General features: G+C 51.5%; 7 protein-coding genes across 7 annotated transcripts; 4 read left to right on the top strand and 3 right to left on the bottom strand.

The window, feature by feature from the left end:
• Positions 1-148: 148 nt before the first annotated feature.
• On the bottom strand, positions 149-885 carry B0T26DRAFT_101070 (uncharacterized protein). The gene is made up of 2 exons (XM_060433233.1): positions 452-885; positions 149-363 (listed from the first exon to the last, which is right to left on the bottom strand). The coding sequence occupies exons 1-2, from the start codon at positions 768-770 to the stop codon at positions 194-196; spliced, it is 489 nt and encodes a 162-aa protein (XP_060299552.1). The 5' UTR covers positions 771-885; the 3' UTR covers positions 149-193.
• A 4,899-nt stretch (positions 886-5,784) lies between these two features.
• B0T26DRAFT_691445 (uncharacterized protein) lies at positions 5,785-6,058 on the top strand (the record flags this gene model as incomplete). Its single annotated transcript, XM_060441131.1, has 1 exon — positions 5,785-6,058. Exon 1 carries the CDS (start codon positions 5,810-5,812, stop codon positions 6,056-6,058), a length of 249 nt encoding a protein of 82 aa, XP_060299551.1. The 5' UTR covers positions 5,785-5,809.
• A 2,325-nt stretch (positions 6,059-8,383) lies between these two features.
• On the bottom strand, positions 8,384-10,877 carry B0T26DRAFT_691444 (heterokaryon incompatibility protein-domain-containing protein). The gene is made up of 2 exons (XM_060441130.1): positions 10,449-10,877; positions 8,384-10,386 (listed from the first exon to the last, which is right to left on the bottom strand). Exons 1-2 carry the CDS (start codon positions 10,780-10,782, stop codon positions 8,444-8,446), a joined length of 2,277 nt encoding a protein of 758 aa, XP_060299550.1. The 5' UTR covers positions 10,783-10,877; the 3' UTR covers positions 8,384-8,443.
• An 820-nt stretch (positions 10,878-11,697) lies between these two features.
• B0T26DRAFT_671462 (uncharacterized protein) lies at positions 11,698-12,867 on the top strand (the record flags this gene model as incomplete). The annotated part of the gene is made up of 7 exons (XM_060439328.1): positions 11,698-11,907; positions 11,968-12,067; positions 12,128-12,203; positions 12,277-12,306; positions 12,391-12,543; positions 12,586-12,694; positions 12,742-12,867. The coding sequence occupies 7 exons, from the start codon at positions 11,698-11,700 to the stop codon at positions 12,865-12,867; spliced, it is 804 nt and encodes a 267-aa protein (XP_060299549.1).
• A 26-nt stretch (positions 12,868-12,893) lies between these two features.
• B0T26DRAFT_763723 (uncharacterized protein) lies at positions 12,894-13,644 on the bottom strand (the record flags this gene model as incomplete). Its single annotated transcript, XM_060446429.1, has 3 exons — positions 12,894-13,211; positions 13,296-13,445; positions 13,508-13,644. 3 exons carry the CDS (start codon positions 13,642-13,644, stop codon positions 13,019-13,021), a joined length of 480 nt encoding a protein of 159 aa, XP_060299548.1. The 3' UTR covers positions 12,894-13,018.
• An 8,574-nt stretch (positions 13,645-22,218) lies between these two features.
• On the top strand, positions 22,219-22,702 carry B0T26DRAFT_691435 (uncharacterized protein). Its single transcript, XM_060441129.1, has one exon. The coding sequence runs from the start codon at positions 22,224-22,226 to the stop codon at positions 22,512-22,514; it is 291 nt and encodes a 96-aa protein (XP_060299547.1). The 5' UTR covers positions 22,219-22,223; the 3' UTR covers positions 22,515-22,702.
• Positions 22,703-24,141: 1,439 nt separating this feature from the next.
• B0T26DRAFT_671459 (uncharacterized protein) lies at positions 24,142-24,717 on the top strand (the record flags this gene model as incomplete). The annotated part of the gene is made up of 2 exons (XM_060439327.1): positions 24,142-24,609; positions 24,691-24,717. 2 exons carry the CDS (start codon positions 24,142-24,144, stop codon positions 24,715-24,717), a joined length of 495 nt encoding a protein of 164 aa, XP_060299546.1.
• Positions 24,718-24,942: the final 225 nt, after the last annotated feature.

Here is a 24,942-nt window from a genome sequence, read left to right as displayed (position 1 = left end):
AGGGCTGGATGTTCCATTCGTCACAAAGTGTGATGGAGAACGCCGCACTCTCATCGAGGAGGCATATGTGTATGGGTTGATGGAAGGAGAGGCGATGCAAATGATTGAGCGCGGAGAACTGATTGAGGAAGATTTTGACATTCATTAGGTGAGTTCATGATGTGATTCCCTCGATTCGGTCTTGGGGGAAAAGCTAATACACAGTGCTAGCCTCCTCGTCTGCCAGTTCGGCGTCCACAGTCACATCGGCCTGGAACGTCCAACCCGTCACCTTGTCCCTCTGCATAGTCAGGTTCTTGGACCCAACGAGGGGAGCGCGCTTTCCGTCGAGGTCGAACGTCTGGCGGATCTCGTAGAGGTAAGCTGCCACAACCGAATCAGTCGGTATCAGCCATTGTGCATGTTACAGTGCATTGGCGAGGCAAAAAATAACAGAGAAAAGAAGGCTTACTGTCCGTCCAGAGGTCGCGTCGGAGCGAGCGACACGAGAACGTTGTATCGTTGCATGGCGTGTGGTGGTCTCCCGGGTTGTCGCCGTAAGCGGGGATGTGCACGTCGGCGCAGTACACGATACCGCCAGACACGCCCGACGGCGCCCAGTACTCGGCCGTGATGCTGGATTTGGTGTAGCCGCTAGGGGAGCTAGTCTCGTATAGACGCAGCGTCCAGAAGCCGTACACGTGTCCGGATGTCCATCCAGCAACGGTAGACGGGAAAGCAAGGGGGAGTGATGCTGCGGCGAGAGCGGCAATCGAGGACGGGAGATGCATGGCGGTGACTGATTCTCAGTGAGATGCTGACGATGGTTTGTTCAGGCGTTTTTCTTTCTTCCAGTAGAAGGTTTTGTTTTCGCAGGAAACGGCGATACCTATGTATAATACCCTGAACATAGGACCTAATAAATAAGAGACCAAGGTAAGCGGTCGATTATCATGGATGTTAATTGTCGCCAATGGCACGTTTACGTAAGGTGTAGGTACCCACATGCGGCAGTTTAGCCGCGAGCAGCCATGTTACATGCAACGTTCACAACTTCGCGGTGTCGTCATGACATGGTTACGTTGGTAGCTTACGACAGACCATGGAGATACTAAAGCAGAAAGAGAAATTCCACCTATGAGATATGCATTAGTAAAGCGGTAAGTCCCTTCTCTGGTACGCGTACGCGTAGCCCATGCTGCATCGGTATCTATTACAACTCCCGCGCCGGGGGCCATCCTAAGCGGGTTAGGCGATCACCAGACGGGACCGCGGTACGTGCAACACTGTTGTCTTGGTGGAATGCCTTATCTACGTAGGTACCTAGGCAGCGATAAAGATCGGAGGAATGTAAAACGCGCCCGGATGGTATTGACGGGTAAAGATGTGTGCAACTTGGGTGTACGTACTGTCAAAGGTAAGGTGCCCAACCGTGCATACGAGCCTCGCTATCTCTCATAATGGCAATACTCCCTCGAGCACTGGGCTTCGAGCTCATCCCGCCCTATGTATTCATCAACGTCCAACATCATGTTCGACAGTGCGTTTCCATACGGGCATGTGCGCTCGCGTAATGGTGAACTCGAATGATGCGGGTGCGTCAGTGGCTAAGGCAAGTATTGCCTTCCTCAGCCTTTGGAGGGTGTCTACCAGCCGTGAAAAATAGCTCAATGAAACTGCCTCCATTGCCAAGGTAATCGTCAAGTGCGATGACTAGATCCTAGGTACGAGGATCATGCCGTTGTTCGCGCGACATCTTGCCAATACCTTGTCTCAATTTGCTTAGATACATGTATCAATGCGATTGCGTTTCGCAGGCAGTACGAGAAAATGTTAACGACGAAACGAGATTCAGGTGTAAAGGAGGAAATGGTGACTAGAGGGAGAGAAGGTCGAATTAAATCAGCGTATGACGGACGGCTGGAGCCCGGGACCGTTAACATCAATAACAAGGCACCCTTGTCGATCACCGGCGCGGCGGTTGTGATCAATGGGCTCACCTTTGCAGCTAGTGAGTACGGGGATACGTATGACTAGCTCTCTGCGACGCCTTTCGAAGTCGTTGAGGAGGGGAGAGAAAGAGCGGGCTAGCAAAGCTGAGGGCGAAGGTGAACCGGCAAGATTCCGTTGATCATGAAGTTTCTTGAAGGCACACCGCCACAAGCGGCAACCGTAAGCCTGTTGCCGCTTGACGACCTTGAGCTCCGCGTTGAGCTTATTATCTCGATAGTCGAACAGTAACAAGAAAACAATAAAATATCGAAGGATCTTAACGACTACTCTTACGTAACCCTGCTTGTCGCACCGCCCCATGTCTTGCAAGAGTTTCGAAAGGCTAAGCGCCTGAAATTGAAACTTCTGGCGGCAGCACTGGATACCAAACACATGCGTACCTCAACTGGATCAGTTCGAGGAGCCTTGGAGATTTTTTTTGCCAAAACCAACACGAGAGTTGATGACGAAAAATCAGAAAAAAGCTTGAGGACAAGCTCGAAAAAGACTACTTCCCAAGCTAGATCAAAAGGGTCGTCTAGCAAAAAAAGAACGGAAGACTTAATGGGAGAAGGCAACGATAGCAAAGAGTATAAGCCAAACAAAGAGAAGGCTAAGATCAAAAATGGGCGTGTGATAACGGCGAACAAGTCGGAAATGAAAGAGGGGGATCAAAAGGCAGTTCTGTGTGTTGTTAAGCCGGAAGAGGAAGCCGCCCGGCATACACATGTCGTAGCCGGGTCACCTATTCCGTACGTCCCCCCATGCTGCGCGGCTGGACAAGCCTCATGTCAGAAAGAAGGGGGTTCTGGCACTGCGTGCCAGAACACAAGTGGTGTGGTTAACTAAGCTGAAAAAGTGCTTATGCGAGCTGAAAAAGAGCTCATGCAAGCTGAACTTTACGTAGTCAGTTCAGCTAGCAACGACTACTGTTTGCCACCATTCATAACTATAATAGAGGTTCTCTGACTGAGCCAAAGAGCACGGGAGGAGGAGAGATCTCAATGAAAATCACTTTGAACTCCATCTCTTCCACCGAATCTAGTGTGCAGTGCAGTGTGCAGTGCTTCTGACACCTCATCGCAAAATTGCTTAGTGCTAAAAGAAGGTTGGACAAGGCCTCTACGTCTACTCGAGACCTCCACAGGACTTGGAATTGTCCAAAATGGATGGGCCGTAGACGATGGGGAGAGATTTCTACCTCTCATATGCATGGTCATCAACTCCAATAATAATTACTAAGTGACGTAGGATTGGGGAAAAACCATCGGATGGGACAAGGCTGTGATGCGTTGACGTATTTGTGTAATGCCTTCTAGTATTTGTTAAGAGAAGGTAACACCGTACCGTAACCCCACAATTCCAACCAATCAGACCACGCAGTTCAACCAGTCCAGGCGACGTCGAGGTGACGGTTGCGTGCAGCGACATCTTAGATACAATCCGTGTGTTGGGCCGGGGTGCGCTTCTTGGTGGTGCCCGCCTTAGCAATGGCCATCCTCTGTATAAGTGGTGGTGGGAGTAGTGGTTGGAAGGGTGTAGTGTAATGTAGGCTTAATTAACTGAGTTCCACGTACGTGAAAACCACTGCAAACGCCAGAAACGCCAGAAATCAACAAATTGAGTGCAAAACAACGAAGTCGCTGGAAAATGAAGATTTCCATGGCATTCAATTGAACTGCGTGCACCTAGCACCACTGCATTACTTACCTCCTTCTAATTTAAGAGGGCAGTGTGGACTGGTTCTATTGACTAGAATAAGTGGGGTTACGGTACGGTGTTACCTTCGCTTTGTTAAAGGCGTTCATTGAACCATATGAGGCCTTACGGCATTTTTGAATGTCTTGCAATAGACATTGCGTGACCTTTTAGCTCTTATCTACGGCCTTAAGTCAAGTCCCCAAGGGCTTACAACCCCCGTTCGAGGACATAGCATTGAAGACCTTTGGATATTTTCATACTTTGACAGAAATAAGGATAAGCCCAACGATTAAAACTCCTGGCTGTTAAAGCCCGAGACTACCGGACCTGTCTTCAAGATGATACATGTAGCCTCAGTGGAGGCACGGTCTTGGCGGGTCGAGGACGAAAAAGCTCGCATCGAAGAGGAAGCCATTAGAAAATCAGAAAATTCAAGAACACTATTAAAAAGTAGTTGTATTTGTGTCCAGTGGCCGATCTCTCAGGTAAGAGAATGCTAGCTGCAGCCACCAAGCGCTCGCCTCGCCCAGATGAGTGGGGGGCCAACCACTCAGGTGAAGAAACAGCGGTGTGAGTGGGACGAAATTGTCAAGATTGAGAAAGCCTTGCCATATTATAACAAGTACGAGCACAGCATTTCTCACCGAAGCCAGCTAGACATGGACGGGCCGATGCGTAATGAAATACTCCCACAACCGGGTCCTTGTAGCCGCCAATCGTCGTATCGCCTCTTTGGCAGCTCTAAGAAATGCCGCCCGGTTTCTTACTCTCAAAGAGCGAATTGGGCACAAATAGCACGGCCAACTTAGTCTGATTGCAATACAAGGACCCATTTATTGTTCGTGGTTGCACCAAAAAAATGGAAGGTGCATTGAAATAAATTGAGGCGCAGGGCAGCGCTTCATCGGCTGATAAGCCTCTCGCATGATGCTTTGCTATTACCATATTGTATGTGTGCATGCTGCGCCCTCATTTATAACCCGAGCAGCGGTTTAATTGCCAGGCTTTTTTGTATAATTAAGTTGAGCACGTGTTGCGGTGGCAACGCCAGTTCATCCCAAGTGCAGCCCAACGCGCCCACAAGGCCGCGAACTACGATTTTCCGTAGTGCAGAGGGCGTTTCCCTCTCTGCAACCAACTTATCGCACATATTGAAGTTTCTTTTATAAACCTGGGAGAAATCGCTCTGGGGTAGGTACCTAGGTATCTTGGTCTTCTGGAAACTCTTTTGTATGTCATTTATTCCAGTTGCTTCTCTCTCATGAAGAAGCTCAATTCGTGGCAATGAATCCTCCAGTCGACCGAGCTAGCAACCCGTCAGTGGATAGCAGCGAGGAATAACAGTTACGTGAAGATTCTTTAGCTGTTCCCGTGGCCTCCGGCATAGGCTCCTGTGTATCACGGCTCAGTCAACGTAAGGAGACAGGGCTGCAGTAATCATTGCTGAATTCGTAGAATCTAAAGATGAAGAAGGAAGCTATGGCAGAGACCGCGCAGGACGCAGGGAAATAGGTAGTTGTGGGCCACGTGCCATGTCATGCACGGGCCATGCCGTGACACTGTGCCTCAGTTTCTTCAACTCCTTCTCTCGGCGGCAAGGATTCCGATGCCTCCGCAAATAATCCCGTCAAGCTCGGACATTGGCAGCCTTTTCTTCCTTCAACGACATGTCCTACTAGGCTACCTAGCCCTGCTTCTATCTGAGATAGTAGGACTGGTCACCCTCTACGTCTATTCGTCTAGGAATAAGGGGATTACTCCGGCAGCGGCCCGGTATCATTATCTCTGGGAGTATGGACTCAACACCGGTAAGATGGAAGCGGGGTTGCAGAGCAGCCCTCAGTTCTTTATTGTAGAAACAAGCTAAAATTTAGAATCTTTGACTTCTGGCCATACCGTTGCCCTGCATCACGGGGTATCTTTATGTGCCTTGTTGGTAAGATGTAGTTGCACGAAGAGCTAACTATGGAAGGCGCGCTGTGCCTAGGTTATATGCTGGGCATGGTGCGCTAGGGCCGAAGGCCCTATGGCACGGGCCTAGTGCACGGGCCATAACCCTTGTCACGGGCAAAGTGTAAGAGAAGGTAGGTACGCCTGATCAAGGTGGTCACAATGCAGGCAAGAAGGTAGGGGAGCAATGACTTGTATTGGTGTAAGACTTCAACCTGGCCCTCGCAAAGGAAGATGGGCGAGGGCCATTGTTTATATACCTGCTCAGGGGTTCGGCCCGGGCATCAGTCTGCGGTCGTGGCGCCACGGCGTAGCGTATGCCAGCTGGCAGTGTTCTAGCCAGTTGGTGACAAGTGGTGGGCGCGCACCCTGTGCGCGCAGTTGGTGTTTGGGGTGTCCTTTTTCCTTACACAAAGCCGACACCCTGTGGATCTAGATCGACTACCGCATCAAGCAGTTTACCTCATGGCAACCACTTGCAGCTGACACTGATATCAGGGGCGACTTGACACCGTGGAAGGAATCCTTAAAGATCGACTACATCTCAAAGATAAACGTTGCTGTCCTCGATTTTCTTTGTGATTGTGACATAATCCTCTCTCTGCCTCAGCTCGTCTTGTGCCTTCGCAGGCAATGATAAGAAAAGTTCAGGATTTCGGTTTACGGTCATAGACCAGAGGTCCTCGGCTTGGTCGCTTCGAAGAGGTAGGTTTAGAAAACCGGCCATGCTATCTACCACGGTTATAGAACTCAAGTAATCCCTTGTGAGGGTCATTTTGTTCGTATGCGCGGCAAATTTCATCAATTCCCTATCCGAATAGCCATTGGCTAGACGTAAATTGGCTACGTGAAACGTTGAAGAGACAGGTAAATACTCTACCCGTAGCTATGATGAGGGCCTCCCGCCGCATGTCGTGCACCGTAACGGGATCCACCTCTGCTCGAATAGATAGCTCCTTAAGCTGTTTGCCAAAGGAATTACTCGTTTGCATCTTATTGGTCGGTCCGTCTACTGACGCTTCTGGAAAGATCGGTAGATCTAAGACGTGAGGGGACCATTTGAGAACCTAGTACTTTTGATCTGCTGGCGGTCAGAGGTCTAAAACCTCCTCAAGAGTCGTATACTTTTTGAATACTCCCGCCGCGAAACATATAGTAAGTAAAAAGAGCATCGAGTTGACAACAAGGGGCTGGCCGAGGGTTGATTCATATAGAAGGTGTGTATTACAAACCACTCGACTGTCAGGGTCGTCTGTCTGTAAGGGAGCACGGGCTCCACAGAATGCTGGGGTTGGTAATTATGAAGATAGAACAAAGGGCAAGCTCCTTCCGCACGGGTAATACAGTCAAATCGGAATGCCACTCAAAGTGTATGAGTGCAGTGAATGTGTATTGCTTGCTTGCAGAACCAAGCAAGAACTATCTAAGACCGTGGCTACGGTCATCGTATATATCTAATTCAGGTAACCAATCAGGACTTTTCCTTTGCGTGCTCAGTGCTCCTCCTAACGCTTGGTACACCGAGCGTCTCAGAGACTACCGAGCGCCCTGCTCGGTGCGCTCGCCCAGTCTTGGCAGACCAGTCGCACCGAGCGCCTCCTGATTGGCTGCGTTGAATACTTGCGGGGCCCGACCCCGCCCACTTGTACGGCCCAATCAGCAATTGGCTTCCAGCGCCTCCTGCAGTCTTGAACCAGGATCGTAACAGTGTGTTCCAAACCTCCTAGACGCTCTGACTAATCAGACGCCAGTCGGGTGGATCCACCCGACTGACCAATGGAAGCCCAACCTGAGCCCCACCTTGAGACACCCTGGAAGAATCTCGCGAGGGGAGACTTTTGAGCTTCTTTTCCCTTTTTCCTTTAGTTTAGAATCTTCGTCGATAGCGCCCGAATAGAGGAGTTCCGCCCTCATTTTAAGCCGGCCGTGACATATTGCAGTATATTCATTAGTACCGACATTATAAACGCATAAGGTATATTCTAACCTTTTCTGTTCTTTATCTTGTATTGCCTTAGCAAATTCTCTCTTGAGACTGAAACGTAATTCCAGCTTACCATTCTTCCAGGTGACCAGCATTACCGTGTCCTATATGTAAGAGAAGGCAGGTACGCCTGATCAAGGTGATCACAATAGGAGCAACAAGCAGGTGTTACAATCTGGACAACAGGTCCACGGAGCTAGGCCCTGCCTAGGATTGTGGGGGGTCTGGACGGCAGGTGGGAGATGACAGGAGACAAGGAGTATCGTGCACAGATTGCGAAAGAGAGGCTTTCAACACACAACCAACGTATGCTTAACCAGATGCATTGATAGCTGCAGAACCGTTCTCCCAGGGGGAGCGTTCTGCCAGCTCCTATATAGAACTATGACAACTAATTAGAATCCTTATCCTATGTGCTTAGTGCGCTCCGTATGCTCAGTGCGCTCCGTATGCTCAGTGCGCTCCCAGGCTAACTGAGCCGATCGAGCGTACTGACCATACTGAGCGCTCCCTGATTGGCTGCAGCCGTCTTGTCAGTGCGCTCCGTATGCTCAGTGCGCTCCAAGGCCAACTGAGCCGACTGGGCGTACTGATCATACTGAGCGTTCCCTGATTGGCTGCATCCACTTCGCCGAGAGCCCCGCCCTAAATGCCACTCCAGCCAATCTGTCGCGAGCGGGCAACGCCTACTACACCTTTGAACCAGGATCGTAACAGGCACCCGAAGGACACCAGGACACCAGGACACCGACGCCAAGGCTGTAGTATTAATAATATTTTATATTTTTAAAATCGTATTCTCTAAAAAAAACCCAAAAAAAAACAAAAAAACAAATCCTAGACAAGATGCAATTTAGTTTCCTCCGCCGTCTCGAAATATCGTTCTACATCAGGCCCAAAAAGGCCTCCCAGTCCTATCCTTTCATAGCAAGAATTAAATTTCTCCCTCTCGACCAACCGCAGAAACAGTACCTGATACGCGTATTGATATCGTCCCCAGTTGCCCTTGTCGAGCTTTCCTATGTAGAGTGCCCGGATATCACCGCGACTTGACCGGCACGCCTCGGTGGTCTGGAAATCGGGTGACTCGAGCGACGCCCAGCCAGCTACGACTTCAGGGTTGGACGCCGTGCTCACTCGCCTCCAGTGGTCCTTGCTATAGCCCGTGTAGCACGTGGCCTCACATGCCATCTCAGCATCGCTGTAGGTATAAGCATCGCTGGGGGGCGCGAAGATGTCGTGGATCTGCACCGGTTGCAACACGCCCAGGACGCCAAGTACCACGAAGCGGTTGTCGTTCCCATACTCGTCGTCGGGGACAGCTGCATGTGCGCGGGCATCTGGGAACATGGGCGCCCATATTCCTTTGTCGACCGGCACCGTGGCAGCATGGGTTACCTCGCATACAAACGTTTCGATTCTTCGGATAGAGTGTATGCTAGGTGGCGGAGCCCAGGTGACCTCGGAGCCGAGCAGCTTCTGCTCTCCTGCGTCGTCCGTATAGGACCCTGCTACCGAAGCCCAGGACCATGAGGGCACACCGTCCACTCTGGCTACCTGCTTGGGCTCGACACATTCCCACAGCAGCTGCGACTCAATCATCTGGGGGAACAGCCCGCAAAGGTACTTGCGGCCGAGGTGGAGCCCTGTCACGGCATTATCACGGTATTCCGGTGTTCCGTCGTCGACGTCTAAGCTGGCCTCAATGGCACGCGCAAACTCTCTTGCCACGCCCGCTATAGCGACCAGTCTGTCCTGGGCAAATTTGGTCAGGCTCATGACCGAGAATCTCTGGACCGTGTCTTTCCAAGCCAGAATGACGTCGTGGATGTGTGCCCCGGGGCTCCCGGCTGCCCGTTGTAGCTTGGACCTTGTGCCTTGTCTTTCCACATGGACCACGTCTCCCGTGACCGACCGGGGTTGTTGCGACTGGCACTCCAGAAAGATGCCCAACCTAGAAAACGTCATAATACGCCGGCTCAACGTCCACTCCTGGTAGACCCATCCGCGGTGCAGCAGCTCGCTAGACTCTACGTTCAGCCTGTAGCTCTCGGGCACGTCGTCTTGGTTGCACTGGACGTAGAAGTAGCCCTCTTGTTCACCGCTCTTGTTCCGATAGGGAAGACGCGATACCCTCGGCAGGTCCTCGGCTTCCACGCGGTCGATCAATCCTCCTCCATGGAGTGCAGTCGTAGTGGCCGACAAGGTCAGCCAGGCCTGCTGGTAGTAGTCGGCCATCTTGGTGGATTCACGGGCCCAGTCCTCTGGGGCATCTTGGATGATGCAAAGGGTGTCTATCCACACGTGCTTGACATCCATCTGGCAAGCCAGCTTACAGACACCGACGAAAAGAGGAGAGAGGTCCGTGTTGGTGGGGTCAGCCCGGGTGCCCTGGAGTCGGGATGTGTAGTTCGCTTTGGTTGTCCTGCACGCCTCGGCTGCATCATTCCAGCGGTGGCTCAGTGCTATGTACTTTCCCGTCATCCCAGACGTCTCGCATAGCCGCCAACTCCATGGTGCAGGCTGGGCTGTACTCCGTGACGTGGAGCCTAATGCCCGAGGGTTCGAAGTGCTGAAGTCTAGAATCTCTATGCACCGACTGGGCAGGACGGCAGCTGCCGCCTCGACGGTCTGTGTCCCAGACAGCGTTAAGTGGCAAGTCGTATGCCTCAAGTCGCACTCTTGGAGCCAAGCTTTGGCGCGATCAAGGTTTTTCTCTGTGAAACATCCCATTCCCATGACGGAGCCAGTAATGTCGCGTCGAACGCTGGGGGGTGTACCTAGATCCGTCCACATCGCCTCATCAGCGACATTCCAATGTTCGCTGCTGAGAACCACCAACCTTCATCGGCCGCAGTCTGAAAAGTCAGGCACTTATATTGTGATTCAATCTCAAGAGCCGAGATGTTGAGCCCATCGTCGCCATCGTCTGCGAGGTCATTAGCGTATCGCACTGCCCTAAAATGCAGCCAACGGGGCATGAAGAATGATGTAATAGAATCCATGAAACTGGGTTGTTTTTCCTTGTCGATATTGGCATGTTGAAGCAAGAGACTGCAAAAAGAGCATCCTTCTCGAGCAGATTGGCAAACCGTGGCCTCGCGAAACCCACGATAAGGGTAGGCCTTTCTGGCAAACGCTTGAATGTCGAAATTTTGGCATCTGGCACAAAGCATCGTGAGAGTTGGCCGGAATGGTATGAGTCTCTGCGGGAGCCCGAGGTAGAAGGCAAGATCAAGGAAAGGGACACTCGTGATGGGGCTTTGCGCGAGGTACAGAGGAGTATCGAGGAGCACAGCCTCGCGATCGGAACGGGGAGGACTCAGTGCCCCAAGGTAGCATTCGCGAACCCCGCACTTTCACCGCTTTCCAGTTTCGGCATCAATGGGGGAGCATTTGTCCGCCGTTCTATCCGTAAGTTCATAGCTCTCCCTCCAGATTTGCTGTTTAAGAACGCTGTAACGCCCTCGGCAAGCAACCAGCCTCATCGGCACACAGATTACCCTTTGCAATATCGATACCGCCTCCTCCATAAAATGATTCGCAGGATCACAGGTCCATACGATATTCCTTTCGGCAATGCTATATTGAACTACGCTCTATGCCTTACCCTTGGTTGCTGGATGACCTTGCTCATACCCGGCATGATTCTCATCAACCCCTTCCGTGATCTTATCTTCGGACGTTCTCCTGAATATAGTGTCCCGATGCACTTGCTCGTGGATTTAAAAACGGAGACCATGTTTAAAGTCATGTCGGCCCTCGTAGTTGTTGCGCATCCGTTCTTGTCCCTCTTTACGTGGGCCGCGGTCTTCTCTTGTTGTTTGTACCGACGCGAAAACGGGTATATTCGCGCCGGCCTCCATTTCTCTTTCACTGGGCTTTTCATCGCAGTCATGATAACCATCTTCCTCCTCGGGCAAAGAGTCACGTCGGCTAGACCGGATCTAGAAGCGGTGCTTGCCTTCGCGCCTACTTTAACTTTAGCCCAGGCCGAGAGCGACTGGAATAGACGCATGTCCCAAGTGCATGTCGGACTGGCTATTAGCCTATCCTGCGGCTTGGTTGGCTCATTCATTCATATGGCCATCATGTCCTTGGTAACACTAGTCCCGGCAACTCGGGTGCCCCCTCGATATGAGCCAACAGTTTGTTATCCGACGACCACAAGGCAGGAGGAGGAGGATTTACTTCTTTCCACCCAGCTGGAGGAGTCTGATGCTGTGCCTGGAACTATTGCGCACCTGTTCCGCCAGCACGAAACCCAATGGCAAAAGCGCCAAGAGAGGGCAGAGCTTGTGGTACGTGACGCTTGATATAAAGGAACCCGGGGTAACCGCTAACTAATAACTCGTACCTAGTCGCGTACAGCTGGCCAAACAGCGGACGGTGCTACTGGCCGTCCGGTGGCGGACGTAGATAGCAATTCTCAGAGCGAGCTTGTCACGTTTGCTGCTGTTGGTACCCCCAAATTGACAGACTGATGTCGATTATTATCAGCTCTAACAGACGCATCTGTAGGTTGTGAGCAATTATCCACGCTTCGAAAACAACTTTCAACACTTAACGACATCGCTGGCTACGAGGTGGTGGCGACGTCAGTGGATAGTTGCACCCTTCGTTTTGATTGTATCCGTTTTCAACATTATACTACCTACCTTACCGCTCAGAACTAGAGCGCCTTCAGGCCTATGCAACAGGTACGTTTGTCGCATCCCATGAACATCTCAATGCGAGCCGTGCCGACGAGTGAGGATATTGACTGCGTTTTGAAGCAAATGTAGGATCGGTCTCGTCAGCACGTACCCATGGATTGTCTTCTACCTTGTTGGCCTTGTTATTGCTCGACGAGAGAGGTCCGAGAGCCAAGCCTCCACTGTGATGCCCCTGCTTGCCAAGGCTGCTTTCTTTATACATGTCCTAAGTTGGCTGTTTTGGTTTGTCGGTTTCATACTGTTCGTTACAAATATGCCCAATAGTGATCATTGGGCCCAGCCTCTCATCCTTATCCTGAAACTTATGATGGAACCGGCCATGTTCCTTCTGTTTCTGTCAATGGCCCTGTCGTTTTTGCCTCGCGTCGGTCTTGTAAGGGTGTGAAGGACTACTAGCCTTGGAACCTACACTCCACCTAGGTACGGATGGCATGGCAGGGGTTTCCTTATTTTGGCCGAGATGGAACACCGAAACTGGAGGCTAACTGCACAGTCTCGACTAAGAAGGATCTCATCTTCATTTACTACTCTACACTGCAGTTTTAGCCCTGTCATAAAAGTTAACCCTTATTATTTTGCCAACATTAAAGGATATGTCTGGAGTGTAATGATGGAGGCGATGTTCCAAACTTGAGGCGAGATTGCTAATTGATTACCGGCCAACCACGCCCTGCCACGGCGGTCTATAATGCACATACTAAACCTCGTCGTTATCCATCTCGACGTAAAACCGCGGCGCGAGCATGCTCTCCCGGATCCGCATCCAGTCCTCGTCATTGTCATCCTCCTCGGCTGCCTCATCCTCCTCCACGCCCCCCTCCCAGCCCCTCACTAGATTGACCTGCCCGCTAGCCAGCCCCTCGGCATCGACCTGGACAAAGTAAGTGTACCTCGAGCCGCGCCCGCCCACGATTCCCTCTAAATCCTAGCCGGGACATTCGGTTTGTGTGGCAACGCGGGCCTAGGCGCGGAACCGCCGCTTCAGCTGCGCGAGCGAGGCGCCCTTAAGCGCCGCCGAGTCGCTGTCGACAAAGACCCAGTCGAGCCGGTTGGCGATGTCGGGCGCGTCCGACTGCGCGACGGCGCGGCGCGTGCGCTCCTCCACGCGCTGCTTGAAGGCGCCCCTTGCACGTCGGCGTTGGGTAGGGCGGGCGCGTAGGCGCACGGGTAGATAACCCAGCCTCACTTTTCGGTGCTGTCGCCCAGAAGCCACTTGATCTTAGCCTCGGGGGAGAGGGCGTCCCACTCTCCGCTGCCGATCGATCTCGTCGTCGGCGGCGGCGGCTGCTGCTGATCGGACGACGACAGCTCTGATGACGACATGAAGGGGCGATTATTTGTGAGTAGGCGAGTGAAGGGAGTGAAGGAGGTGGGGTGAGTTGTTTGGGGGCGGCACGTCAAAGTCGACGTTTAGGGATCTCTAGAGATTGTTGAGGTACTATAGAATACTTACTAGGGGGCTGTGTTACAATCTGAACAAAGGGTTCACCAGAGGGGCCGGGCTCGGTGGGTGGTGAGCCTGGGATTGATGTGGGTTTGGGTGGGTAAGCTGAAGAGGGCAGTATGCCATTTAGGCAATTGACAAGCGGTAAGGAGTACCAAGGATGCACAGATTGCGAGAGTCCAACTCTCTACCTGTTATCAAGCAATGATGGAAACAGTGTGCAAGTTGATAGCTGGGGAGCACTCAGAAGGAGTGTTCTCCAGCTCCCCTATTTAGAACTATGAGTGACCAATCAGAGTCCTGCTCAGAGTGATCTGCGGAGACATAGTGATCTGTCAGGCCGAAGCCCACAGATCACAAAGACTCCACAGATCATCTCCTGACTGGCTGCACCAATCCTGTGGAGGGGCCCGCCCCTCCTGATTGCACCAGCCAATCTGCAGAGGGCTCACGGCGCCTCCTGCACACCTGAGCCGGGATCGTAACACGCTGTTTATATACATGCTCAGAAGCTCCGTTCCCTATGACGACGTGGCGCCATGGTGTGGCTTAGTGGCTGTGCCAACTGGCAGTGGTCTGGCCAGTTGGTGACAGGTGGTGGGCGCGCACAAGGTTTGCGCGCGTTGACATGGGCTTGGGGTGCTCTTTCCTTACACTTTAGTTGTCTTTTCTACCATGCCCCACCACCCTTTCGGACACCCCACCCTTTCGGACACCCCACCCTTTCGGACACCCCACCCTTTCGGACAGCAAAACTGCCTGCGCCCCATACAAAATCCACCCTCTTCAACCTCATGGCTTTCAACCAGTTTTGAAGCAATTTACAAATCGTAACCTCTTATATATAAAGTAATAGCTAGAATTTACGTTCAATAAAGTGTTGACGATTTTCAGCTACTGGTCCGTGCCACCCTGGTGTTGCAAAATTTTCAAATTTGACCTTTGATCTCCTTTGCTTTCTTCTCTTTTCTTCCTCCGTTTTTACCCACAACCTTACAGATATGCCTCGCAAAAAACCCCACTGGGATTACACAGAAGATTCTGTAGCTGAAGCAATCCTAGAGATCACAGAAAATGGGATGTCAGTACGCAAAGCTGGTGAGAAGTGGGGAATACCTAAGGCAACGATTTCTGACAGGCTTCGGGGTCAAACAGCCACAGCTGATTAGATGCAGCCTGGAAGCATTCTAACTAGGAGCCAAGAAGGTAGATTATCTACTTGGATCCTTCTTCAGGAGTCTTTGGGCTACGCTCCATCACAGTCAGATCCGCGCTTGTGTTCTGGCCATGCTCAAACAACAAGGCCTCAAACCAGAACTAGGACATAACTGGGTGTCAAGATTTATCCAACGCCGCCCAGAACTGAAAGCTAAGGTTTGGAGACGCCAAGAGGCCAACAGATTCGATTCATTCACACCTAAAGCAGTACATTGGTACTTTGATATAAGGGAAAAAGAGTACGGTTAGATCAAGCCTGAGAACACTGTCAATGTTGATGAAGGAGGTATTTTAACTGGTTTCGGTAAGTTCAAACGCCTTTATTTAAAGATCTAACTGACTAATCCTTTTCCTAGGCTTCGACAACTTGGCAGTTGGCAGTGCAGATCCAAAACAAAAAGCTCTGCTCAAAGGACCTCAATCTCGAAATTGGACCTCATTCATCGAGGCAGTTACTGCCGACGGCCGTCTTTTAACTCCTGGCATTATATTCATAGGCAGGAGCTTCAAAAGCAATGGTTTCTGAATGAGTTTCGCAAAATAGCCGACTGGTATTACATCACTTCACCTAATGGGTGGACAGATAACCACATTGCTATTGAGTGGCTTGAGAGTGTTTATATACCTCAAACACAGCCTGCCGATGAGTCTGATGCTCGATTGATCATCCTTGATGGTCATGGAGGTCATGCAACCGTAAGTTATCAATCTACATCATTAAATATATCACTAATTTGGAAATAGGATGAGTGGATGAGTACATGCTTTCTGAACAACATTTATTGTTGTTATCTCCCTGCTCATTGCTCACATGGCCTCCAACCCCTTGATAATGGGGTATTTAATGCCTCCAAAGCAGCTTATCGAAAAGAGCTTGAAAAGCTGGCCGTTTTGACAGATTCTACACCTATTGATAAAGTCGACTTTATTAGAGCTTACGCAAAGGCCCGTGAGACTGGAATGACATAGAAGAATATACTCTCCGGATGGAGAGTGACTGGAAATTGGCCTATTTCACGTTCAAAGGCGCTACGACATCTAGAAATCCAAGAGGATAAGGTCAAAAAGACAACTCCAGAACCTGGTTGTCACGGTCGCCACAGGGCTCATGTGACAGGATTGATTCTATTGGCTGCATTGTGCTTAGGGTGTGGCCTGTGCGCACTGAGCACCACTACCTATTTCTCCGCGCCCTGCGCGGACCCGGCGATAGATTCCTTTCTCTTCCTTAGCTTTAAATCCACATTCGTTGCTGCCTTCAACCATTGACATCCCTACTGCGTAAGGCGGGCCGTCACACTGGTCCTTATTTGGGCTCAGATGATACGCCATATACTAGCCGCCAAGTTCGTGATCTTGGAAAGAATAAGTCTCCTACAACACGAAGGCGTTATTTTGTAATTTCCAAAGGCTTTGAGACTCAGGAGCAGACATTGGCGGCACATGCTGTTCGGATTGCTAGCTTGGAAGAAGAAGTAGCCCAGCTGAAGAGAGGGAAGAAAAGAAGAGCTATCCCTAATCCAAACAGGCGGTTTATGAGTTTGGGCGAAGCATTAGCATCTGGTGGACCGATTCCAGAAGTTGGAAACAAAAGGAAGGTTGTTGTGGTGGATTCTGATCCAGAGGAGGAGGTTGCTTCGGATGGAGAAATCGCTTCAGTTATTGAGGTTGGAGTATCACCTGAATCCCCTCAGCTTACTACCAGGTCGGGTTGGATAGTTAAAAAACGTCGGTACTAATATATAGGTCAATTCTCTACAGAATGATGTTTTTTTATGTCATAGATTCAAAATTGGTTGAATGCCATTGAATTGAAGAGGGGTGTATTACAAACCACTCGACTGTTAGGGTCGTCTGTCTGTAAGGGAGCACGGGCTCCACAGAATGCTGGGGCTGGTAATTATGAAGATAGAACAAAGGGCAAGCTCCTATCGCACGGGTAATACAGTCAAATCGGAATGCCACTCAAAATGTATGAGTGCAGCGAATGTGTATTGCTTGCTTGAAGAACCAAGCAAGAACTATCTAAGACCGGTGCCACGGTCGTCGTATATATCCATCCAAGGCGGACCAATCAGAGCGTTGGTCCTAGGTGATCAGTGCGCTCAGTGTCCCGGACCGCGCTCAGTCCCGACTGAGCGCACTGAGCGCCCCGAAGTGCCCTGAGCACCCTGATTGCCCCTTATTGGCTGCATTCGGTCCCAGCGAGGAACCACCCCGCAGCCCTGCGTCGGCCAATGGCGGACCGCCCCGTGCAGCCTCCTGCACGCCTGAGCCAGGATCGTAACATGTTCCCAGCATTGCCGATTATGATACAACGGCCACTTTTTATGAGGGGAATGTCACGGATAATAGGAAATGAGAAGAAAATGGAAAAGGAAAAAGGGAAAGAATCGCGAAGGCTGCGATTGAGGTTTGTGGGCGCGGGGCTCGGTGCACGTGGCGCGGGGAAACTAAGCTTATTCGGGCTTAGTCTAGAATTGATGTCATACGGCTAGCGATAAGGGACCCGATAAGGAACCCGCAATGCGCCATGCCGTGACAGAGAAGATCGAATTACAGGATGTAAGAGAAGGCAGGTACGCCGGATCAAGGTGGTCACAATGCAGGTAAGAAGGTGGGCGAGCAATGAGTAGTATTGGTGTGAGACTTCGACCTGGCCCTCGCAAAGGAAGGTAGGCGAGGGCCACTGTTTATATACGTGCTCAGGGGCTCAGGCGCCATGGCGTGGCGTAGTGGCTTGTGCCAACTGGCAGTGTTCTGGCCAGTTGGTAACAGGTGGTGAGCGCGCACCCTGTGCGCGCGGCTGGTGTTTGGGGTGTCCTTTCCTTACACAGGACCAGCCACATAAGGCCAATATTTCCATGCAATGGCTGTGGATTTCCAGTCGACTTATCCGGGAACTATTTCCAGCTCAAGTTCATGCACGTAACGGTCCCTCTCCCCCGACTATCGAGTGCCTCCTTGCATCTGCAGCCCTAACTAATAGTTACATTGGCATGAATGCGTCGAATTAATACCACCCCCCACCCAGGTATAATTCATGCCTGTTTTACTTGGGTGTGCTTGAAGCTGAAGAAGCGGACAAGGTACTTCCGACTTTTGACACTGAATATAAAACTAGAAGGTCACACTAATATACGTTACCTTGTCCAGGCTAGTGATTACCTAGTTCATCCTTCGAAGATAATACGGCGTGATGACGAGGCAGATGTAAAGGAAGAGCACCAACTGGCCAGGCCACTGCCTGCTGGCACAAGCCACTAAGCCACGCTAAGGCGCCACAACCCACAAGCTTTCACAAGCACATGCAGGACTGAGCTCCTAAGCATGTATATAAATAAGCGGCCCTCGCCCCCTTCCTTTGCGAGGGCCAGGTTGAAGTCTTCCCCCAATACCAGTCATTGCTCGCACTTCTTGTTACCTTCATTGTGACCACCTTGATCCGGCGTACCTGCCTTCTCTCATAGCAGAGTACTGTTCGAGGTGATGTTGCCACCGCCGATGTAGGAATTAGCTTACTCCTCAGCTCGGGGGCGGCTGATTTCGGATATACGAACCGCTACAGACCAGGCAGCAGTCCTCGTTGAAGGGGAAACCGGCGGAAGAAAGAATGATCAGGGGCAACTCGGAAGAGGAGAGGCTCCACTACAAGGCAACCTCAGCAAGGGACAAGTTTGCACGAACGTGAAAGAGGCAGTGCTCATGCACGTTGCATGCCCACTAAGGCGTTCACCGTCACCTTCTCTCACAGGACCCTTTTGGGCACCTGGCTTATCAACATATCTGACAAAGAGAGGTGATTTCTGTCTCATGCATGCATAGGACTAGCTTCCGCTTCAGAGTGGAATCTGAGAAAGCCGTGAAGTTACCCGCCAAGACTTGCGGCCTAAGAATTGGAATGAAACCCCCGTATAGATCGTTCCCGCGATGTTTTGGCACCGACTGGATTCGAAAGAGTCTACTTATACAATGGGAAGGGGCTTAAAAGATGGGCTGACAAAAAGCCCGAGTATGCGTAAACGGTTTTTGTAATAGGACGGACTCAAGCGGGAACAAACAATAACGTGGCTGATTTCCGTGGGCCTCTGGCCTTCCAGTTTGACACGCTGGACATTATTGCCTTTGTGATCCGACGAGACAAGCTACCAGTCGGCCTTTGGAATTTGTCTCGTCCGCCTTTAGCACCGGAACTCTTCCCCTTAGCCAATCCTTAGAGAGGTCGACTGGTCACTTGAAGTGAGCCTTTTGATTAAAATGCCCACCACAACTGAAAAACTGACTTGAGAATAACTTCCTATTCCCGAAAGAACTAGTTGTCCTAGAGGATGGCGATCGAAGCTTCTACAATCCCTGGATTCGCCTCTTGCCCTCCCGATCAGTTGTGTAACTAGTTCCAAATTTGATAATGCAGGAGCAATCTAAACAGTACTGAAGCAGATGCCTTCCTAGCAAAGAATGCCCTGGTTGAGTGCCATTTCACCCCTCACCAGCAATACGAAAAAGCAAACACCAGACTTGATCAGCAAATGAGCTGCGGATAACCAGGCCGCCGCAACACCTTCCCAGAAAATGACCGCCCCCAGCAAGGAAGCCGGTCAAGCCGGGATTGTCGATTAGAAGGGGCGTCAGTTGAGACCGGTTAGTTTAGGAACTGGCATCCCTGACGGGTGCCGGCCTTTCCTTCCAGGCTTAGCGCCAGTGGAGGATTATAGGGGCACTGAGGGAGGAGCCAGACTTTTCCGCCGATAGCGACCACTCCAGGTGGACGGCGCGCCCCGTGTACATTGCTGCGCATGATTCCTACCATCCTGCTTCTCCTGATTCTACATCGTCGGCACGAGACTTGGCGAAAAATGCATTAGCAAGACTGCATATGAGCCCCAGATGAATTTAAGACTAGTACGTATATCGAGCTGATGAAAAAGATCCTAAGAATTAGTCAAGGCGTGATTGAGACCGGTTCTTACTTGAAGACTTGAGAATTAAGGAGAATATATTCTATCATGACTAAAAATTGGTATTATAGTTTAGCGTTGTCGTTCTTCTACCCCTATCTACTCCTCTCACCACTTTTCCTCTCTACTACATTCCTCCTCTCACTATACTTCTATTCTTACTATAATTAAGCTAGTATTCTGTCGAACCCCTGCGCGCTTGACGTGTCTTAAAGCTGCACTGTTACGATCCTGGCACAGGTGTGCAGGAGGCGCCTTGAGCCCCCCTGCAGATTGGCTGGGGCAGCCAGGTGGGGTAGACCCACCTAGGGGCTGGTGCAGCCAACCAGGAGGTGGTCAGTCACGACGGGCCGCCAAGGCCCGACTGACCACCACTAGCAGGACGGTCAACCAGTCAGGAAGCGGTCAGTGTGATCAGTGCGATCAGTGTGGACTGATCGCAGTGATCGCTCTGACTTTTGGAGAAGGACTCTGATTGGTCCGCCTTAGATAGATATATATGACGACCGTAGCCACGGTCTTAGATAGTTCTTGCTTGGTTCTTCAAGCAAGCAATACACATTCGCTGCACTCATACATTTTGAGTGGCATTCCGATTTGACTGTATTACCCGTGCGATAGGAGCTTGCCCTTTGTTCTATCTTCATAATTACCAGCCCCAGCATTCTGTGGAGCCCGTGCTCCCTTACAGACAGACGACCCTAACAGTCGAGTGGTTTGTAATACCGGGCGGCCGTGGGGAAATAGTTGTGGGCGCAGAGAGTGGAGATCCTGCAAGAGTGCACGAGCCACAAAGCCTAAAACCGATGCGCCCAACCAGCGGGTTTTGGCCCTGCCGTGACACTAGCCCCTGACTTCTTTCTCGGTAGTACAACGTCGAAGCCCTATTCTCGTTTAGCAAATCAACCTCGGTGGCACCAAAAGTTGTGCAATATGGAAACCTAGCACACTATTACATCATATACACATAAAGCAATCTACGGATACGTATAAAGCCGATCCGCCTTGGTCAGCCGCCTCTGCTCCCCATCCCCGCCCCTCTCCCCACCCTCGCCACGACAATGACGATGATCCCTCACCACCAAGCCCGCGCACACGGCCCTAGTCCCAGACCCCGGGCTCCCACTCCCACTCCCACTCCCACTCTCCCCGGCGGGCTCAACCTCCTCGACAACCGCCCGAAGAGTCCAAACCCAATCTCTCTTCAAGTTCTCCCTCATCAAGTCACCATTCCTATCCCCATTCAAACCTCCCCCCCCCCATCATCACTCGCCGCCGCCCCCCGCATTGCAAGCGCAAGCAGCTGCCCCGGACTCGACCACGCGTTACTGCTCCACGTTCTACCCACCCAAAGCAGCAATATCACATGCGCCGCCACCGTCACCACGTACAGGAACAGCACCGTGAACGCGAGGTACACCGTCACCCCTGCCCCTCCTTCTCCTCCTCCGCTCCCATTTGCACCAAATGTATAAGCGTACACCGCGTGCGTGATGGCGAATTGCACGTGCGTGTACCCCGCCAGCTGCGCATCCTCCCCTGAAGAGATCTCGCTGACCAGTTCCAAGTCGTCCAGATCGGCGTTCGACTGCAGCTTGTAGAGCGTGCGCGTCCCGGAGGAGGAGGAAGAGGAGAGATAGAAGGTATCGAACGCGTCCATAGCCTGCGACAGGCCCTCGGCGAGTCCCATCGATAGGCCCGCTGCGAGACATGCAGGGTCCGGAGGATGCGGCGGGGGGAGGCTGCTTGCGCAGATAGTTGTAAGGTTGGAAAAGTAGCCTGATGATGAGGGGAAGGGTTCGTTACCCTGGTCGAAAGTTTGTAGCCAGTCTTGCGTGATGGTGAGGACTGGATTGTTGTTGCTGTTGTTGTTATTGTTGTTGTTGTTGTTGTTGTTGTTGTTGTTGTTGTTGTTGTTGTTGTTGTTGTTGTTGTTGTTGTTGTTGTTGTTGTTGTTGTTGTTGTTGTTGTTGTTGTTGTTGTTGTTGTTATTGTTGTTGTTGCTGCTGTTGATGTGGTGGTGGTGGAGGTCGAGGTTGGGCTCGGCGAGCGTAGAGTCGGGGATGTTTCCTGGTTGGAGAAGCGTTTTGAAGGTCTCGGCTGCTTCGAGCCATTGCGCGCTGATGAGGCACAAGGTGGTCGCGTTGTTGCTAGTTTGAAAGGCTAAAGCCGAAGAAAAGTCGATGGTGGGGCTGGAGGTCAGGCTTGTGCGCGGCACCATGGTCGTGCTGGACGTGTTTTGGGATGGACGTGTGATAGTACCAGGGGCCAGGCTGACGGCGATGGTCGAGTTGTCTGAGGCGAGAAAGCCGAATGTGGTGGCGCCGTCGTCGTGGGTGGTGGTGGTGGTGGTGGTGGTCCTGTTGCTGTCGGGTGATTGTCGGGGACGATATCCGTACGAGCAGTGCGTCGTGACAAAGGGCTGCTTCCACAGCGAGGTGCCCGTCGAGTCGCTCGCCGTGGATGCGATGCGCACTGGCCAGTTCCGTCCGTTAGATCGCAGCCATCTCCCGACTAGGGGGGTTAGCAGCCCCATGTTGACGCTGAGAGACCTTAGTGGGGTTGTGGCGTAGGCCACCTCCACGTCGTATTTCTCGTATCTGAAATCCGGGCCTGCATCAATCGGGGTCTCGAAGATGAACGAATTTAGCAGCCTGGAACGGATCGTCTGCTCGGCCCGGATGGTAGTATTGTGGGAGGTGCTGAAGTCGACTAGATTCGTGAGGTATGTTCCGTAGGACTGCTTGAGCACTTCTCGGATGGCGTTCATAGGACAGTCAGGCTGCGATGGTCCGCACTGGCTTCCATCAAGAAACGAAGCATTGACAACGGTGGGATAGATGTCGGCGAACTGGCAGCCCTTATAGAAATCGAGATAGCGCCCCTGAAGTCCCCCTATCTCGGATTGGATAGTCGAGAAAGATTCAGGGTAAGGCATGGTCGACAGGTTCGGCAAGATAGCGATAGCTACTGATGGACCAGCCAAGAGTGCCATAATGAATAAGTAGACGATAAGTGCCGTAGTGGTTATGTCCTTTGCTGAGAGATGCCTCCATTCTTTCACTTTCAGAGACGAACAAAACTCGCTGCTTGCTAGGTATGTAGGCGCAGCAGAGCTGAGACGAAACGGGGCCGTGACCATGCCCAACGGTATGCCGGACGATGACGAGACGAGGAGTCGGTACCGGATGTTGTGAAGGAGAATTGTGGACATTGACGTTATGATGAGGGCTTCATGAGCCTTGGCCACGAACTGTAGGGAACTGAGGACATTGCTGCTGGGGGTTGGTGGACGCCAATAGATATTGCCGAGATGTAGCCCAAAAAGAACAAGGACGAAAGAGACGGGTAAGGAATGGAAAACTAGGAACTCGATGAGAACTCCTTTCTTCCTCTCACTATGGAGAACTTTAAGTTGACTACTGCCGCTTGATCTCCTTGAAAAGTCGTCAGTCAATGTCAGATGGTTCCCTTAGCCTTTCAGGAGCTAATGACGTACATGCTTGTATTCCGTTTCCATGATCGTTGCCGTGGAGGTGGCTGGTCACTTTGTTTCTCGTCAAACTCTTGCTTGCATTTATCCCTGGACGATGGGTTAGAATTGAAGGTCATGGCTGTGAAGGCGACGGTTGGGTTGGACGCAAGCTGTGAATATGGCGCAAGATGTAATTAGCTGGACTGCAGTGTGTGTTCGCACACGGCAAGCGCAGAGCTATCAATTAGAGAGTGGAGAGTGGGAGAGGAATATCGGACAGCATTATAAGCGAAGAAACTGTCTCTTTACCTACGTATTGTTATCCGTTAACAATTTGTTGCTGTTAGACGCTCGTCAACTACCGTACCTTGACGGTTAATTGCTGCGCCGTCAACGGGCAATATCACGACTCGGTTGTAACGCTTGCCCCCGCACGTATAGCAGCATGTGGGAGGCGGAAAGGGCACTCCGGTCGGCAACGGGCCCTGGCAATTAGCCTGTAGGGCGGTACCAAAGGCGGGGACAGGAGTTGAGTATGCCTTGCCTTATTCTCGCAACCGCCTGGCCCTCCTTGCAGATGCCTGAAATGGGAACAACTCGCCCCCAACATCCATTTAGCGGCCCTGGTCAACTCATATATTAATCCATGTCTGTCTGCCTTGGGTGATGGAGTAGCTGCTTCACCGTTACAACTGCACACACTCGAGCCGGCACTACGAATCACCATGGCCCGTCCAAGCTGCCGAGTCATCATTCTTTCCTTATGCCTCTTTCTGCCTCGCGTCTCGCAAGCGGCGTCCTGGGCAAGCCTCAACTGCACTCAAGTGTCCTACGACACGCTCGAAACCACCAGAGAACCAAGCCGCTGGCCTTTTGTTGGGCCCAATGGCCTCTACGCCTACACCCCTAGTCGCTACTGCATGTACCTGAACGGCTCCCTTGACGGCTCTTTTGCACAGCAAAATCCCAAGGAATTCACCGAGTTCATGACTGCGGTCCAGGAATTTCAGGACAAGTCGGGCCCTCTAGACCTGGAATTCATGCACCAGGGGCAGGATCCTTGGCCTAACGCCGGCCCGGAACCTGCCGGCCACAAACATGTCAACATGGTTAGACACGACGACGTGCAAATAGCGGGGTGCGGAGATGTGTGCAATGGGGATTTTGTTGACACGGTTATATGCACCCAGTGCGTATGTAAGATGGACTATCTGTTCTGCCAGGAGAATACATGTTCCAGTCTTTGGAGATGTAAGAAATGATATTCGTATTAGTATATCGTTTCGGTCCAAAGTTGGTAGGGCTTGATTAGCCAAGTCGTTGGTACTACATATAATGGCGCGGTGTCTTGTGAAGGGACTTGTAAAGCGAGAGGACGAGGAACTAGAGCAGAAAACACTCTAGCAATTGGGTCCCCAGCAGGATTAGGATAGAAGCTGTGATAAGACGTCTATAATTTATTAGGTTGTGTGGGAAAAGGGGCAAGCGTCGAGAGGCCAGATGGAATCTGAGACAGGAACACCGGG

This window comes from Lasiosphaeria miniovina (assembly GCF_030549165.1).
Source record: "Lasiosphaeria miniovina strain SMH2392-1A chromosome Unknown B0T26scaffold_2, whole genome shotgun sequence".
NCBI classification, from domain to species: domain Eukaryota; kingdom Fungi; phylum Ascomycota; class Sordariomycetes; order Sordariales; family Lasiosphaeriaceae; genus Lasiosphaeria; species Lasiosphaeria miniovina.
Note: the sequence above shows the minus strand (reverse complement) of the source record. Positions and strands in the feature narration are given on the sequence as shown.

Bases quoted from the DNA above. Each gene is read 5' to 3' on its own strand.
- B0T26DRAFT_101070 (XM_060433233.1), bottom strand. From the start codon at position 770: ATGCATCTCCCGTCCTCGATTGCCGCTCTCGCCGCAGCATCACTCCCC. The intron at 364-451 runs GTAAGCCTTCTT...CGGTTGTGGCAG, and splicing joins ACGCGACCTCTGGACGGACA to CTTACCTCTACGAGATCCGC.
- B0T26DRAFT_691444 (XM_060441130.1), bottom strand. From the start codon at position 10,782: ATGCTTTGTGCCAGATGCCAAAATTTCGACATTCAAGCGTTTGCCAGA. The intron at 10,387-10,448 runs GTTGGTGGTTCT...GGACGGATCTAG, and splicing joins TCAGACTGCGGCCGATGAAG to GTACACCCCCCAGCGTTCGA.
- B0T26DRAFT_691435 (XM_060441129.1), top strand. From the start codon at position 22,224: ATGGTCGAGTTGTCTGAGGCGAGAAAGCCGAATGTGGTGGCGCCGTCG.